This window comes from Onthophagus taurus, chromosome 7 (genome assembly GCF_036711975.1).
Source record: "Onthophagus taurus isolate NC chromosome 7, IU_Otau_3.0, whole genome shotgun sequence".
In the NCBI taxonomy this organism is placed as follows: domain Eukaryota; kingdom Metazoa; phylum Arthropoda; class Insecta; order Coleoptera; family Scarabaeidae; genus Onthophagus; species Onthophagus taurus.
In genome coordinates, this window is record NC_091972.1 from 4,481,888 (window position 1) to 4,501,753 (window position 19,866).

Here is a 19,866-nt window from a genome sequence, read left to right on the forward strand (position 1 = left end):
TTTACATGCATATGGTAAGCGAAATCCTGTCCCACAGGAAAGGACAACGTAAGGGGCATAAAACGAGGGCCGGTGCCCTAAGGAATATAGGCTATAATATCCCTCGCCGCCCCCAGGGGAAAAGACTGGAGACATTTGAATTTTATTTTATGGGACCGAAGAAAGATTTCTTTTTGGATGTAAAAGGCGTTACGTCGATCGTAAATGGTGAACGATTATTGTTTTATAACACCGAGGATATTTTCAGGCAACGTCGAAAAATATGAAAGTGAAAATATTAATGTTAGAAGTTATTTTTCTGAATTGTAATTTCACCGTTATTATACCTTAATTAATTGTGGCTTGCGTTAATTCACTATCGCCACAAACAATAGGCTGGTTTGCATACTGCAACTCCTCTGTGCAGATAATCGATTGATTGAGATAACGGCGAAGTGATCGACTGTAACAATTACCGTTGTGTTGCGTTGAGCCAATATATGTACATAACCCACCCGGTCGAACTGCATCGACGCAGACGCAAACGACGCATGGCGTAATACGGTTAATGAGCTTTATCTGCTTCAGAACGAACTATTGTTGTTTTATGCGAAATTTCTCCCGTAAACAACGCTCACTAACGAACTGTCCCCTTAAGCACCTTTTCAAAGGTATTACCTTTGTCCCCCAAGTGAGCCGCTTACGCAGAATCCCGTAGCGAAGCCATTGTTAAAATATTGAAAAAAAAATCACATTATTTTTTATATTGTTTACATTCTTTTTTGTTGCAGTTGTTGTGGCACAAGATGTACAAGCGGTCGAAGGAAAAAGTGTTAGTTTACCATGCGAAGTTACACCACCAGGTCACGATAAGGTCTATATGGTTTTTTGGTTTCAATACGGTTCTGGAATTCCGATATACAGGTGAGTTTTAATAAAAAGCTTTTTGAAAACTCGAACTTTGCGGTATATTTTATTAGCATATTTCTATATGCATATGAATAACAAGCGGACTTCAGGGTTTTAATGCGCCTATTAAGATTCAGACCGGACCCGCAGTCCAATCAATGGCCGTGCGGGGGCCCTTTTAATTAAACTTGATAATGGAAAGCGTTAAGAGTGACCGAAAATCCGCAGATCCGACGGCGATCACGTGACGTCTCGCTCGTTTTTCCAAGCGCCGTCGACCGTAAAGAGCGGACCTTGGGAAATTAGTTTTTCGGCGGTAATTGCGAAACAGACCTTCTCTCCGACGCGCTGCTGTTGCTGGTGGTGCTGCTCGAACATCTGCGCGGACCGTAATTGGCCCGTTCGGCGTCGGGACGTTTAATGCCGCCGGTTAAAGCGCGGTTTTGCCGCTTTAGACCCGTTCTAAACAACGTTGGTTTCATAAAACATCGCATCCCCGAGCACCACCACTATCCCTAACACTGCAACGCCGACCCATTTTCTCTTCATTGTAACTTACATTACCGACTCCCAAAACGGATGTACACACGCTCTTAACAATTTTAAGGCAACAGTTTCTTAATAAAACTTCTTGCATTACTTGTACTTGAACAAAACTTGTTGTATTAAAAGACGTTAAATACAGAGTCTTCAATTTCCTCGAAAAATCGATCGATTTGAAAGTAAAATTGGTTGCAATTCATAATGCATGAAGGTATAACCATGCCAACGCGTTCGATTTCGCGAATAACTAGAATTATCATGTATCACGTGACAAATTTTTGTATTTTCCGAGAATCAACCTTTAAGAATAAAACCGAAGTAGTCATTAAAGCAACTTTTCATTACGTAAAATTGTAATAGTATTTATTTGTATGTCAAAAAAATTCTTTAAGATTTTGTTGTGAGAGTGCGTGTATACACCGAAGAGTTCTCAAATAATCTCCCCGGAGAGCAAATCGAAGACGGCAAATCCTGCAGCAATAAAGACTTGGCAATGTCGCCGTTGCCACGTTTTCTAGCCCTACAAAACCACCGGCGGCGCGCCGAAACTTTTGTGCTATAAATGTCCTCCCACGGATAACGTATTTGTTTATTTACGTTGCGACCGTCGTATGAAATCTCCTTGACTTGGGCTCCAACTACGAGAGACGTGCATTGTCATCGAGACCCTGCGGGAATTTGCCACCACGATCTGAAATCCCTTCTAAAGAAAAATATGAGTGATGACGGTTTCTAAAATATTTTACGTTAAAAATAATAAATGTGATGTACTAGAGTGCACCCGACTTTAACATTAATAACATACATTTATAACACCAACAAAAATTATATAATATAGATTAGATAGGATGGAAATATTTTTCCTGACTACGTTTAATTTTTAACTTATCACTTGACTAAACGACAAATGAATAATATTGAGAAAAAAGGGACTTCTCAAAATAGACAGGCTCAAACTATTGAAAATTGTTAGGTGATTGTCTATTTTTATCACAGAACACTGATGACACCCATCACAGAGTGTTTCTGTAAGTCGTGGCATAAATTCAATCACAAATACTAGAGTCAAAATGATGTTTCGTGTAAACATTTTCGAAGAAAATTATCTACAGATTGATTTTGTACTATAGAATTTAAGTCTAACTAGTTTCGACCCTTAGCTATCTTCAGAGACTCTACAAATAGATTAACATCCCTCATCCTACCCATTTTACAAACAAGTTTCTTAATATTTCTTTTTGTTTTACTAAAAAAGATCACATATCAAAGTCGAAATCAGATTATTAGTTACTAATTTACAAAATTAAAGTTTAAAAAATTGTAAAATGAAATTAAGGACGAAGTGTTACAAGTTTACAGGTTAAAATTTAAAAACGCTCTTTTTTAACAAAAAAAATATTAAGAAACTTGGGAAAAATTCAAGAATTATCATGTGGCTTAAAAATCGACAATTTTTTTTAAATCAATATGAAATGACCCAAAAAACACGTTAAAAATAAAAAGAAAGTGTGGAAAAGTGACTAACACTACATTAATTTCAGTTATAAAACTTCTATTATATGATGACTAACTTCAGGTGTAAAATGTCAACCTCAATTTTGACATATTTGTAACCTTTATTAAAAATCCTTTAAAATGAGTACAAACACGACATATTTATCTTCAATATTAATGAAGTTATGGTAAACTTCCGGTTAAAAATGTCAATGTCAATTTTGACATATTTGTAATCGTCGGGAATAGTATATTAAAAAACAAGTTTCGTAAGACACGCTTGAAATGCACGAATTCAAGTTGAAAAACGAGTGGCGAAGCCACGAGTTTTTTAATGAATGAGTGCTTTAAGTCTTATGAAACGTGTTTTTTATGCTATTTTTTGTAATTCGCCTTTTTATCCTTTTTTTTTTAACAAAAATAAAATAAATTTTGACAATGTAGGGAAATAGGTATGTAGCAGTTGGTAACAACGTAACACTTGAAAATAGAAATTTGAATGACAAATAGAAACTGTCAAAACGCAAAACGTATTCACCTGATAAAAATGTTTCATGTACACCTCCCAAAATAAGAGAAATTGCTCAATGTTCAATGTCCTCATCATTGTGGACCTTGTATTCGATGTTAAGAACGCGTTTAAACATCCATAGACAAACACTGTCACATTGACAACTAGAAAAATTAATGACCCAATGTCACCAACTTGAACTGATTCCATAAAATGTCACTAAAATCTCATTACAGCATCGGATGCTGTAAAGAGTGTCATTACAGCACCCGTTTGAGTACTGTAATAGCTTTCATTACCGTCGCGAATTACAAAAAAATCCTTTAAAATGAGTCCAAACATGATACGTTTAATTGCAATATGTCAATGTCATTTTGACATATTCTTAATATTTATAAAATGTCTTAATATTTGTGACAAAACCAAAAACATAATAAAAAGAAATAAAAAATTAAGGTTGGTATTAATATTTAAAAATTAAATTGCTATCTTCATTGTTGCTAACTTCGGGTTTAATGTTTTTTATTCTAACTTTTTTGTTTTTTGAGATGAGTGCGTCATCTTTGGACTCATTTTAAAGGTTTTTTAATAAAGATGACAAATATGTCAAAATTTACGTTGACGTTTCAAACCGGAAGTGATCGTATCTCCATTAATATCAAAGTTAAATATATCGAGTTTGGACTCATTTTAAAGGATTTTTTATGAAGTTGACAAATATGCCAAAATTAAAAGTTCAAACTTTTAGGTTTTTTGAGATAAATGCAACATGTTTGGACACATTTTAAAGATATTTTAATAGAAAATACATCATGAAAGAACATATTTGTAATCTTCATAAAAAATCCTTTAAAATGAGTACAAACACGACATATTTATCTTCAATATTAATGAAGTTATGGTCAACTTCCGGTTAAGAACGTCAACGTCAATTTTGACATATTTGTAATCATCATGACAAATCCTTTAAAATGAGCCTAAACATGATACGTTTAATTTTAATATTACTTGAGATATAAGCAACTCCCGGCGTGAAATGTCAATGTCATTTTGACATATTCTTAATTTTTCTAAAATGTCTCAATATTTGTCACTAAAACAAAAATATAATAAAAAAAAAAATTGAGGTTGGTATTAATATTTAAAAATTAAATTGCTATCTTCATTGTTGCTAACTTCAGGTTTAATGTTTTTTATTCTATCTTTTTGTTTTTTGAGATAACTGCGTCATCTTTGGGCTCATTTTAAAGGTTTTTTAATGAAAATGACAAATATGTCAAAATTGATGTTGACGTTTCAAACCGGAAGTGATTGTATCTCCATTAATATCAAAGTTAAATATGTCGAGTTTGGACTCATTTTAAAGGATTTTTTATGAAGTTGACAAATATGTAATCTTCATTAAAAATCCTTTAAAATGAGTCCATGATACGTTTAATTCCAATATTACCTACTAGAGATATAAGCAACTTCCGGTTTGAAATGTCAATGTCATTTTGACATATTCTTAATATATTCAAAAACACGTTAAAAATAAAAGGAATGTGCGAAAAAGTGACTAACTCTAGATTAACTTCAGTTATAAAACTGAATGAAGATAACAAATATGTCAAAATTGACGTTGACGTTTCAAACCGGAAGTGATTACATTTCCATTAATATTAAAGTTAAATATATCGAGTTTGGACTCATTTTAAAGGATTTTTTATAAAGTTGACAAATATGTCAAAATTAATAGGTGAAAGATCGAACTTTTTGGTTTCTTGAGATAAATGCGTCATGTTTGGACTCATTTTAAAGGTTATTTTATGAAGATTACGAATATAATAATAAAATTAATGTTGACATTGACTTTAAAACAAGAAATTAGACAAAACTAGAAATTCTAGAGTAAGTTCTATGTTTATGTTGGTATCCTGGCCTCTTTCATATCTTTATTGTCATGTATCAACATCGTCCAACATCATTCATGGTACATACCTTATCAGTTATAAATATCGTCCTTGATATTCTTTTTCGTCATCTATCCACGTTGTCCATGATATTTGCAAACATCATTCTTGATATCTCTCAACATCTTCACCGGTATTTTTCAACATGGTCCAGATATCCTCCAACATGGTCCAGATATCCTCCAACATCGCCGCTGATCCTATCTACGAATCCTAATTCATCACCTTTCCCATATCTCTCTCGTTATCTATCAACATCGTTTATGACATCTCTCAACATCAATACTGATATTTCTCAACATTATCTCTGATATCCTACAACATCGTCCCTTAACATCTACAATATCGCTCTATATGGTCCTTGTTGTTTCAACATTATTATGGGATCTCTTCATATCTACTTCGTCATCAGTCAACATCGTTCCTATAAGAGTCTATGTTGCTCCAACATGTTGGGGACTGAAAAGAAAGATTAATGATAATTGATAAAATAGCCAAGCCTCGATGTTTTAACGCATTAATATTAACATATATCTGAACGTAGATGATTTTTGCGATATACAAGATTTTAGTTTTAAACGTTTATTGTTGACCAATAATTGAAATGTGATAATTAAATGTTAACCATGTGTTTGTTAAACTGTCAACCCCTTGCAATATTATCAATTATTTGGCTTAATAAAACGATTTAATTAAGGTAGCAATTAATAACTCACAAATATAGCAGATGTGATATGTAATATAGCAGCTCGTTAGTTTGTTAATAATTAACAATGAATCGGTACCATGGTCATTATTTGTTAATTATAGCACTTCTAGTAGCTTTAAATTTTTTTTATTTTTAATGCTGTATTAAATACGACGTCTATGTCAATCAATTAATGATAGGGAGTGATGATTTGATAACTTTGGAGATACCAGAGATGGCCGACAGGATACAGTGACAACGCGCGGATCTGAATAATTTGTTAACTTTAGTTTGCTACACTTAAATAGAAATAGCACAGCTTTCATAGAACTCTACTAACATCGAATGTCAACATCAAATCACTTCTCTGGCGTACCCAAAGGAGAGTAAGTGCCTCAATTATTCATTTTAGTACATTATTCCCTATTAAAAGTGTAAAGTTATATTTGAAAAATGTATGGATTAAATAATGTAAAAGAAAATAATGATGGGAATGTGTGTGTAAAAGAAAATTGTTTTTTTATCTAAAGTCTGTTGTGTGTCTATGGCTGGATTATCGTCTACAAAATACCAAACTACAGTGTTCGTTAGATGCACCCTTAACGAACTTCTTGCAATAACTCCCTCCCTCTCTCCAAACCGTAGCTACAAACTGAAGTTCGCTTGGCAACAATGCATTTCTCCCCCCATTTCCCTCCGTTTGGTGCGCGCCCCCACATTTTACCCCGAAGCTACAAACGCCATTGTGTCGGCGTAAACAAAATTCGAGCTTTTGTGCTAAACCCGCCGCGGTACTACGGAAGGGCACTCGGCGACAATGCGATTACGTTTCCTTTTTTGTTAATTCTGGTCCGTCCGTTAGATGTTGGCGCTCGCGGCTGAAAAATTTTTCGTCGTTTAGCCACACGGCAAATCGCGAGTAATTACGTCAACTTAATTAAATATTTAAATTGTGGGTTTCCCCTCCGGTTAGAAGGGGATGGGTTTTGTTGCGACGTCAAAAATATGCTCGCGGGGTTTTCTGTTGACACATTTTAATTAACGCGACGCGGTTTGTTATCAGACAAACCCGTTGGGGATCGATTGGTTCTATATATGTATGCGTGCGGGAGTTTCGAATTAATTAATTCGACGGTTTAACAATTATTTATAAATGTTGCTATACATAATATAAAACCCTCGGTTGTACGTTCATTTAACCTGACAAAATAACTCAGTTACTGTGTCATCCACCACCGTTTAATCGTTCGTAGTATTAAAAATTTAAAATTAAGTTTGTTAATTAATTTTATTATGTATATAATATGTCCATCATCATCAAGCAGCCTTCTGCCTTCATTCAGAATCTAATTGTTGGTCAATCTTTTATTTATTTATTTGCCCAAAAAATATATATGCAGGTGTTTCAAAAAACCGCTGACAGACTTCTAGGGCAGGTAATACATCAAAAATTAAGATGAAAAGTCTTAATATACATGGGTATATACATTTTCAACTCCACTGCTAATTTTGCCAAACGGGCAGTATTTTCGTGTAAAGTGATCAATTATCCATCAATTGGTCTCTTACAAAACTTTGATTAAAGCAACAGTTTTTGATTGAATTAACAAATTTTCTACAAACGTGTTTTTCTTAAAAACTATTGCTTTGATCAAAGTTTTGTAAGCGACCAATTGATAGATAATTGATCACTTTACACGCGCAGAGAGCAATTGAGTAGAAAATATTTTTAAAAAAGTGCTTTATATTGCAGATAATGTTTAATTTTAAAGAAACTTTGATCCGCTATACTATTCATCTTAATTTTTCATGTATTATCTACTCTAGAAGTCTGTCAGCGGTTTTTTGAATCACCCTGTATTGTAATAAAATCCGTTCTCGAAGAAACTAAAAAAAAAGACTAATTAAATTTAAGATCTTTAGTATAATAGGGAATAATTAAAGAATACCTGTCCCACTTAAAAATCGATGATTTTTTTTTTAATCGGTAGGAAATGACTCAAAAGATGTGTTAATGATAAAAAAAAAGTGCGGAAAAGTGTAGTACTTACCGAAAAATCACTTTAAAGTTGCGATTTGACGTTTCTTTTTGGAAGTTCAAAGCAATGTTAAAATTGCATTTTCGTATTAAATCCTAACCTGAAACTGTTTAATTTATACCCGCGCACAAAATAAAAAGTTATTTTCACTAAACTTATTGAGATTACAACATATTTACGGATGAAAACCTTATTTCTTAAGCTATCGATGCAGAACGACAATTAAATGGCGTTAGATAGAATTGTTTCTACCAAATGTGTGTTAATAGACTTTGTGTTAATGGATTGTGTATCAATTGATCTGTCAAATGACTGAAAGCTCTTTGCAATCTTTATGTTGTAAATATAAATGATAAATAAGTATAGTAGCTTATTTAATAGTAGTTTAGTTAAATTAAAATAGTTATTAAAAAAGACATGGTTACAAAATAAAAATAAATAAATAGCCCGTGTGACGATAGCAACAAACTGTGTATTTAACCAAATGACAATTACAACTGACAACACAAGCAATGTTAACCATGTATTTTCTCGTATTAAATCCTAACCTCAAATTGTTTAATTTATACCCACGCACTAAATAAAAAGTTATTTTCACTAAACTTGTTGAGATTGCAACATAATTATTCATAATGATACCTATGTGAAGTTAGTCCCCAATTAAACAGAATTTTACATGTATAGTATTTTAATTATAACATGAGAACCAGTGAATCGATTTCGATAAACAATGTCTCATTCGAAAGCTTAATCCTTGACCAATACGAAAGTGGAAATGCCCGATTTCCACAACAAACTTTTATCCGCAATTTCCTATCTATTTTATTAGCTGATATCTTTCGTATTATTAGATATAGCAGAACACTAAATGCACCATATGAAAGCTTGATTCTTTCTTTATGAAATCGTCGGTCCTCGTTTGCCGATATGTTAATATTAAAATCAATAAAAGATGAAGAACACCGCTCTGTACGTAAAATAGCTTAATATTACCAAACTTCAAGCCCTTGTGCAATTGTTATCAAACCGAATTTTAAAAAACTGTGTTCACAATCAGAAAGAACGCTTCTTCAAATATCTTAATCCGGGTTTTTGTCGGTCAATATCTATTAGCATCATGGTTAAATCACCTTTAATATACATCTCTATATATACAGAAACGTTTAATTGCTCTACCTCTAAACAACTTTCTTATTTGATATGAGGAAAACTATAGAAGTATATCATGAAGTTATAGACTTACACAAGGACGTTTTTGGTTAAAAAATTACCAAATTCACACGTTTTAGCTACTTTTAAACATTGTTGGGATCAATAACTTTCTTATATCACCAGGAAAAAACTCTATAACCAAGCAGCGATAGCCGTGTGTTATACACCATTAGAAAGAGCAGCAAATTGTAGATAAGATAGATCTATACTTCTATAGTTTTCCCAATATCAAATAAGAAACTTGTTTAAAGGAATAGCAATTAAGCGTTTTTGTGTGTAGGGATGTATATTAAGGGCGATTTAAGCATGACGCCGATAGACCCATTTACCAACGAAAACCCGGGTTAAGATATAATAAATTTAAAGAGCGCTCTTTCCGAGTGTGATAATAGTTTTTTAAAAATCGGTTTGATAACAATTGCACAAAGGCTTGAAGTTTTGTAATTTTAAGCTATTTAATCTAAGTACAGAGCCATCGCTTTGTAGTTTAAGTACAGATTGATCTTAGTATTAACTTATCGACAGACAAAGACCGGTTTTAGATAGAGAAAGAATCTCTAATTATTATCTCGAAGTGCCCATTACACCCACAAGTACCCATCAATTGCATTTCTACCTTAATCTTTTGAATTTCTCCAAAATAAGGTTTATTATTCTTCTCTTTCAGATTTGACCAAAGGATTTGACGAATATTTCACCCTACGTTATGAACTTTTGATGTTAAAACTTTGTAACTACGAAAGGGATTTTCATCAATAATATGTGTTATTAAGTTCCAAAATAACGTTAAACTAACTAATAATTATCCTAATTATAATATTTAAGTGGTTTGAAGTCTTTTAATAACAAATTTTTATTTAACTCTCATGCTCTCTATTTAAATGCGATAACAGATTATAAACATTTCAAATAGATTTTTAGAATCTATTTGTATCTTATATTCTATTCAATTTCTTTTTTCGAATCTATCTTTGCTCCTATCTGGCGACGCTCTTGTACACAGTTAATAGACACACAGTCTATGTAACGACAGGCACTTAGTCATTATGACCTATGCGAGGTTAGCTCCAAATTTTCCTAGTCCCCAATTAGACAGGATTTTACATGTATAGTATTTTGATTATAACAAGAAAACCAGTCAACCGATTTCGATAATCAAAATCTCATTCGAAAGCTTAATCTTTGGCCAATACGAAAGTGGAAATGCCCGACTCGAAATCTCTCGCGGGGTCATTTCAATGGCTGTACGCACATAATTAGTAAATTTTGAAATCGGGCATTTCCACCTTCGCATTCATTGCAGATCATACTTTCTACCGAGATTTTGATGACTAAAATTGTTCAATTAGTTACGGAGATAATTGATGTGTAATTAATTCGTTTGTTGTCTTTTAATCAAAATCCTTAAATATTTCGAATCGGGCATTTCGACAACAGCATTTTGCCAGACACAAACTTTCGATTGAGATATAAAACATTAAAATCCGTCAAACTGTTCTCTAATTATAGTCGATTTAGTTTAAATTAAAAATTAATTAATAGCACGAGCGTTCACACGTGCATAAACAACGAGCCGAAGACGGTGTCATTCCGAGGGCTGTATAAACTTATCGGGAGAGAATTGAAATCGAGCATTTTGTGATTTCGATAGAAGACACTATGACGAATCGAGTGACGTATAGATTTTGATCATCGGGTACATCGTTTACGAGTTATCACCACTTAAAGAAGGTCAATTTTGTGTTATTTTCATGTATCTTCGCATTATTTTGACGTTTTAGCGAAATTCGAAAGAGTTTTCAAATTGGGCATTTCCACTTTCGTATTGGCCAAGGATTAAGCTTTCGAATGAGACATTATTTATCGAAATCGGTTCACTGGTTTTCATGTTATAATCAAAATACTATACATGTAAAATGCTATTTAATTGGGGGCTAACTTCACATAGGTGTCATTATGAATAATTATGTTGTAATCTCAACAAGTTTAGTGAAAATAACTTTTTATTTAGTGCGTGGGTATAAATTAAACAATTTGAGGTTAGGATTTAATACGAAAATACATGGTTAACATAGCTTGTGTTGTCAGTTGTAATTGTTATTTGGTTAAATGCACAGTTTGTTGCTATCGTCACACGGGTTATTTATTTATTTTTATTTTGTAACCATGTATACACATGTCTTTTCTAATAACTATTTTAATTTAAGCAAACTATTATTAAATAAGCTACTATACTTATTTATCATTGATATTTACAATTTAAAGATATTTTAGTCGTTTGACAGATCAATTGATACACAATCTATTAACATAAAGTCTATTAACACACATTTGGTAGAAACAATTCTATCTAACGACAGGTAATTGTCGTTATGCATTGATAGCCTAAGAAATAAGGTTTTCATCCGTAAATATGTTGTAATCTCAATAAGTTTAGTGAAAATAACTTTTTATTTTGTGCGCGGGTATAAATTAAACAGTTTCAGGTTAGGATTTAATACGAAAATGCAATTTTAACATTGCTTTGAACTTCCAAAAAGAAACGTCAAATCGCACCTTTAAAGTGATTTTTCGGTAAGTACTACACTTTTCCGCACTTTTTTTTTATCATTAACACATCTTTTGAGTCATTTCCTACCGATTAAAAAAAAATTCATCGATTTTTAAGAGGGACAGCTAATCTTAATATATGCATTAGGCTAAGCAATTACGTTATGATTTTCGTTTAGAATTAAGAAAAATTAGGGCAATGTGCAAGAAAAAGGTAATTCCTTGAAGTCCATGACCTTCAAATTTGATCTTGTCACTTACATTTTTGACAGGTATTGATTTTGGCGACTTTTCAGACGATTTTAGATTCTAAAAACATGCGAGATCGATAGATCGTATCGATTTAACCCATAGGCCGCAATTTCATCCATTTCTGTATCATTTTATATATTTAAATTCCAATTTTTCATTTCCAAACTTCAACATCAAATTACGACTTTCTCGAAGCAAATTGACACCCGAAAGCGCGTTTATCTAAAAAAAGGAAAAATTTGCTACAAAATTACAAAATCTTAAGCAAATTTAAAGTTTATTAATAATTTCGAATATTTTCAAAATTGATAGTTATTTTCTTTAAAAAAATCAATTATTTTGGCTAACCTGTGTAATTTATAATTCCCGCCACTTAATCAACCAATCAGAGAGCCCAGATTCAAACTGAGACGATCAAATTTGGATATCCAAGATGCCTTTGTCCAAAAAGGGTATATAAGGCGGCGCAAATTGACACCGGAGAGAGTTCAAATTTGGCTAGAGCCAAGCGTTGTCGAATCTACGTCAAATTAACCTTAAATTTTCTAACCTAAGTCTGAACTTAGAATTTTTTTTGACAACTCAATTTTTTTTTGATCAAGTAAAAGTAAATAAGTGTTTCTGAATTATCTTCGAAGAAATCGAAACCATACCTGAGTTCGAGTCCAATCTTCCATCCTGTTTCCGAAGGACCCGTAAATCCTAAACTTCTAACACCGAAGAATACCCATCCCTCAAGATCAAGGTCAACCAGTCATTTTTAACTGACATGTCACACCTCCGGAAAGAAACGAGATAAGTTAACATATTTCCTTTTATCGCTAATCAAACGTTCCATTCCGTTTCTTCAGAACTCTTTAATTTTTATAACTATCGCGATTAAAAATCAATCTTAAAAAGCACTCATAAAATTAACGCGTATAAACTTTGTCTACGACAACACTCTTCTAAACGAGTTACCTCTTTCTTGCACAGACGTGTTTATTTAGACTAGTTTTTATGTTTACTTCGAAAATTTAAAAATTTAGTTAATAGATGTCTCTATGAACTTGCGACTTATTTTTATTCTCTGAGATTCATGTTCTTTTTGATTTAAAAATGCATTTTTGTTCGTTGCGAATCAAATAAAATATTTTTGTGTGAATTATCGTTTTGTATAATTAATTTGTAAAAATTGGTTTGCATAAAAAAATTAATAATCGAACAAAACATAATAATACAATATATACAAAGTATATACATACATATATAGGGTACAACATAGCTGGTTACTAAAAAACTAAACAAAAAAAAACACATATCTATCAAAGTAATAACTAACAAAAAATAAAAAGAATTAAAATTAACATTTTGATTCTTGTTTGTCGAGAAGCCTACGCTTCAGGGTGCATCTAAAGGATCCAATAGATTTCAACTGAAAAATATCTAAGAAACGTGTTACGCCTTAAAAAAAAGGAAAACGGAAAATTATGATAATTTTTGAAATTTTACCCGATCGAGACACAACCCGCAAAACAATTTACGTTATTATTCAACCTAACCAGTTTCTTGCGAACTCCCCGGTAAACTCGTTTGGAGAAGGGAAGCTTCGATTTATTTAAGGCGCCACACAATCCGTTAATTCGCAACGGGCACTGATTATGCAGTGATGTTGGAAACAAGGGGTTCATACAATAACGAAAATTTAACAACACAAAGATATAGAAAGAAAATAAGGAAACTCAATAGATGCAGGTAAGCAAAATGATGTATAGGTATATATTGCAAAATAAAAGAAATCAAATAAAATAAAATATATAGGTTAAATCAAATCAAAATTAATATCAACCTAAAGAAAAATATATATAAAAAAAAATGAAACTAAGAAGATTTAATTGGATAACAAAAAAAAACTAAATGAAACACCTGATTGACCGCGACACCGATTCATCAATCAACAAGTACTTGAGGTAGACTTGTTTCAGAAATCGATTAAATTAAAAAAAAATGAAACCAATAAAACTCTTTTACAAAAGTAAAATAAACTATAATAAATTGATGCGCAAATTCAAAACAAAACAAATTTATATATCCTAAATTGATGGGATGAGACTGTATAAGAGACCCACCAACACATCTTCTTAAAGTTTTTCTAATTTTTAACATTCCATACTTTTAACGTCGCCATTTCTATTTCATCTTTTATCTTCATTTTGTTTATCCATCAGATAGCAAAATACTTTATTTTTATCTGATTTCCAGTCTACACCTATTATAGCTTCATTGACTTTGTCGCTGATGATGGGGTAACCCGAAACTAGTACGACTTTATATAAATAAATGCAAGTTAGAAGTTTTTACATGTTTTTTACTTGATTATTAATCTTGCAACATGGATAACTCTTTCAATTTCATCCTAACTTTAGTTTATTTATTTATTTTTTTTAAAAGATCCTAAATTATACCAGGTAAGTTTATTATAATGTACAAAAAAAAATTGAATTATCAAACTTAATAATTGAAACAATAGACAGACAATAAAGTAGAATACAAAAAATTCGAAGTTTAAAACGAATTGTTGATCTGACCTTTAGTTGTCTTCTTTTTCTTTTGTTAACTTCGAAAAGGTATGAGTTGGATGATCTTCAGCAGCTTCCTTCGAGATGGTATTGTAAGGAGTGGATATCCAGTGTATTAAAATGTGCTCAAAATTTTAGAACTAAGAATTTCATAAAAGGAATGGTTCCCCCAAAAGAAAGATTAATTACGGATCGTAATTACTGATTAGAAAAAGAAGATTCGCTAAAGGAATGGATGAAAAGAATGAACGGATGAAAGTGTGAACGGTTGATTTTTTTTTTTTTTAAAGATGAAAGGGATAAATGTAATCAATGAAATTATGGAACAATGAATAATAAGGATGTTGTGATATGGATGGGAAAAGTTATGATTAACCGAAATAAGCAATTCTTACCTCATTGGTCGAGGTCTACTCCCAAAAATGTATGGAAAATATTAAATCCGGTTAAAATATCCGGGTCGGGTTATAAAAAAGACTTAACCGCGACTTTTCAACGGGAGTGATATTTCCGATGTCTTCGGATTAGCCTCAAGACGCCAAAATTTAATCGCAAATTTTCCAAAATGTCTATCTACGCTGATTTACACTCGTCGTTGCTTTTCTTCACCACCAGCGGCAACTTTGACGCACCAATGGCAACTTTTAACATCGTCCGTCCAGAATGTAGATGGTCTCAAGCAACCGTTCATGACCCGCTCAGTTCCACTTGAGTTTTGCCACATCATTTAGGCCAGTTTTTCTTCGTAGGTTTTCATTTCTCTCCATCTCTCTTTACGTTACTTTAAGCCTCCTGGCAGTAGTCACCGTTAATGTTAAACTTTCGGAGCCGTATATCATAACTGGAAGCACGCATTGATTGAAAGCCTCTTGAAGATGTCTCTAAGTTTCCCGTAGGCTGTCTGATTCTTCTGTTTACTTCGCTTGTTTGATTATGTGCGCACTGATTATGTGTCACACTCACACTACAACACCCTATCAGTTATTGCTACAACCCACAACGCTACCTGATATCAAATTATGGTGTGAAATATCAACGGAATCTCCGCGAATTTACATTCCGCAGCAATTTAGAGAAATAGTTATACAAAAATTTCATGGTTTATCTCACCCTGGCATTCGAGCAATCATTCATTTAATAAAAACAAAATTCTTTTAGCCTCATATGTCGAAACAAATTCGTATTTGGACAAAATCATGTTTACAATGTCAGAAAGTTAAGATACAAAGGCATACAAAATCGCCAATTCTCAAAATCAAAGTTCCAAAAGTTCGATTTGAACACATTCACATTGATTTGGTTGGCCCACTTGTTCCATCTCTTGGATGTACTTATCTGCTCACGGTCATTGAGCGTTTCACACGGTGGGCAGAGGCTTTTCCTCTAAAAGATATCTCTATTGCAGATACTCTTTTCAGGCATTACTTCAGCCGTTTCGGTATTCCTACCATTATCACTCACGATCAAGGACGACAATTCGAATCACTATTATTTTCAAAATTCCAATTATTTTTAGGTACTCATCAAATACACACATCTGCTTATCACCCACAAAGTAACGGTATGATTGAACGATTTCAACGTACTTTGAAATCAGCGATTATTGCTCGAGGTAATTCTACTAGATGGAACAATGACTTGCCTTTGATTCTCCTAGGTCTCAGGTCATCCCTAAAGGAGGATTTAGGTTGCTCATCCGCTGAATTGGTTTATGGTCAGCAACTCAGATTACCAGGAGAATTTTTCTTACCTACCGAACCATCAATTGAAACTGAACCATTATTATCAAGTTTAAAATCATCTTTTGCTGACATTAAACCAGTTCAGTCAACCATACATTCCAGCCAAAAACCTTTTGTTCACAAAGAATTATTCAGGTCAAACTTTGTATTTGTTAAAATTACTGGAATTAAACCTACGTTGTCTCCTAGGTACGAAGATCCCTTCAGAGTGTTGAAGAGATTTTCAAAATTTTTCGTTGTATTGAAAGACAGTAAAGAAATAAATGTAAGCCTCGATTTGCTAAAACCGGCTTTCTTTCTGAACGAAAACGTTTCTCCTGAAGTCAACAATTTAATAATTAATAAAACTAAAAAAGTACATTTTAAATTTTAATTCAAATTTTTGACTAAATGTTATCCCTCTTTCTGTTCTTTCTTTATAGGAGGGGAAGCGTGCTGTGGCAGCAGCTCAATTTAAAAACATAAAATTGTATTTCATTTGTTATTATTTTTATATTTGCACACAATTGTTTTTGAAGCAAAACATAACAGACGCAAAATAAAAAGACTGCCAAAAGTTAATTTTATAATTTTATTATGTTGGCTAATACCTCATAGCCACAGTCTCCATACATGGACCTCATGACCAAGATATGCATAGCTGTCAACCCTCTTGATCTCATTATCTCCAATGTTGATATTAGAGCTGGGAACAAGATTTGGCCCGACTCCTGCACACACCTTCTGTAAGTCGTTCAGCATCAATTTCATCTCTCCAAGGCTATCCGAAATAAAAGAACTATACTTACTATTACTTAGTTTATGCCTTTTTGGGTCCAATTCAGTTGTTTAAATGGACTCCAGGATTGTGATGAACAATTTGGGGGACATTGTATCGCCTTGTCTTACCCCACGCCTACTGGGGTTTCGGTTTAATTATACGTATATATATATGTATAATAAATAAATTGGTCTATTTTCTGGTGTGCGAGATTGAGGTTGGGGATTTTAGGTCGTCGGAATCGATGACGTCGTCGTCGTAGTATCTATCTGTTCGGGCAGCGGTCGGCACCCAGTTAAATCCATATTTGCGCTGTAACAATTGCGGTATTGTCCCGTAAACTGGACGGGCATTGTCCGTGAGCCAGGAGCCGGCGCTGCTAAATGCGCTGTGGCCCTTATTGACCCGGGACCGTTGATAGATGGCGCTCGTCTACCGCTCTCCGCTCGATTTAACGGAGCGTGCACGTTTTACATAACATTGCTCGACGGTGAAATTGGGACCTCCAGGTTTCCTAGCTTGCCAGGTAATTTCGAACAATAAGTAGAAACGACCTTAAGAGAATAATGGAAAACTTTTCTAATCTAGTTGAATTTTTTAATGCTGCCATTAAAAATTCATTCCGCTAGATATCCTAAAATAGATTAAATTAATCACTTCTTATGTACTTACTTAAATGTATTCATGTGGAATCCAGTTTTAAGCGTACTCAAATGAAAAGGCTTATGTATATTAATTAAGTTGCTAGGGGGTGGAGGAGAAATAAAAAAAGCGATATATCTCGTCCATTTTAATCGCGAGCTCGGAGGTATTTTGAAAGAAAGCACTCGTCGCAGGAGCAAAACGAATAGCGTCGGCCGACGCCGCGGGACGGGGGTGAGCGTAAGGCACACGTTTCCGCCGGAGTAAAACCTTTCAAAACTATTTATTCAGAGCCGGGCGTATTTGCATACGTTGGTTCCTTCTCCGCATATTATGAACCCGCAACTGCGAAGAGGAAATCGCGGAATTTTTATGAGGGGAAAAAGGTTAAAAAAAATATCTCACCCGGGTGGATCTATATTACCAGAGAATAATGAAACGTTTGTGCTCAAGGTGCAGTATTTGGTTGGAAAAACTCACCGCACTAGATTATGGATTAATCCGGAACGTGGATGAATAAACCGGGACAATATTTTTCCGCGTCGAGTAAAGTTTGTTTGGATTTTAGTTTGATTTAGTTTGCGTTATTACCATAGTTCATTGATTGGGACAATTAGGGAGAAATGTCGTTGAAATTGGCGATGGGTAGATCGAATGAACCAATAGTCCAATTTGGCGATTAAGTTAGGGGTCGTTACTATAGCGTCGGGGCGTAGAGGGTGCATCGAATGACAACCATTGTCGGTATTTATTAACCGTGTGTGTCGGTCGAAGCCCGGGAGCGAACGTAATTTATATTATTTCGTAATTAGCATATAGCGGGCGGCGCTATTATATTGGGAAAATTTATGGAAAATTTATAGCGAGATTGTTTATCCGTTTATTTCGCCGCTTTGATATATTGGTGCGATAATGCATTGCGATTGTTGTACAACCACCGTCGGCGGCGGTGGTGGTGGCGCGATCGTCGCTTAATGGATTTTCGGAGGAAAGCAACGACCATCAGCCGAATTGTGTTTTAAAAAGATTAATATCAGCCTCATTGTCGAGGGTGATTCATGTTCGACGTACTCGAAGATATGTCCGGAACCTCACCTACACAATCCTATTCCCATTCATCACACACACACCGAAATATTATTATCAACCTTAAAATTAATTTCATATTAACATACCGATTGGTAACTTTAATTTTAGGAGATACACGCAACACGATCGTACGTATAAGTATACGTGTGTGTGTATATTCGGTGTCGTTAAGTGGGGGATAAACAAGCGTAGGGGTAATGCACAAATTGAATCGTTCATAGATTGTTGAGAGGCGAAGTTGGTCGCATCGCTTTGCAGTTAACCCTATATAGCAAAAAAAAACTAAGATGTTGTTTACTGTAGCGGAAAAGGTACAGATTATAAAATGGTTTTATGGTGGCAATTCTGTAGCCCAAATAATTAATTTGTTTCCTGTGGCCTATGAAAACAGATCAATTCCTAGTCGCGGAACAATTTCAAATATTATTAAAAACTTTGAGCGGTTTAAAAAAGTCAGGAACTCTGCGAGAACGATAATATTACAAGGGCGGAATTTTGCTTTACTATGATGGAAATGGCCAACGGAAATGTTGATTTTATAAAAAACATTTTATTTACCGATGAATCTACATTTCCTTTGCATGGTCGGCATAATCCCAGCGTTGCTCGATATTGGAGTCGTGACAATGAACACAAAGTTTATGCGGCTCGTACACAATATCCCCAAAAATTAAATGTTTGGGCTGGCTTAGTAGGTGACCATATTATCGGTGCTTTTTTCATAGAAGGAAATTTAAATGGTCATAAGTATTTAAACATTTTGCAAAATGACGTAATCCCATCGCTTCAACAATTAGACAATGTTCAATTTGGAAGTATCTGGTTCCAACAAGATGGATGCCCGGCTCACAACAGCCGGCAAGTTAAAGAGTATCTTAACGCACAATTTCCAAATCGTGTAATATCTATTTGCGGAACGTTAACTTGGCCGCCTAGATCACCAGAT

The 19,866-nt window shown here is 33.7% G+C and overlaps 1 protein-coding gene across 1 annotated transcript in view; it reads left to right on the forward strand.

Annotated features, from left to right (window-relative positions):
* Window positions 1-748: 748 nt before the first annotated feature.
* The window catches only part of LOC111429548 (sidestep II), a gene marked incomplete at its 5' end in the record, with an annotated part of 126,699 nt that continues 107,581 nt past the window's right edge, over window positions 749-19,866 (forward strand). Inside the window, one exon of the mRNA XM_023065492.2 lies at window positions 749-903. Within this exon, the coding sequence (XP_022921260.2) occupies window positions 749-903 (155 nt within the window). The remainder of the gene's footprint in view (window positions 904-19,866) is intronic.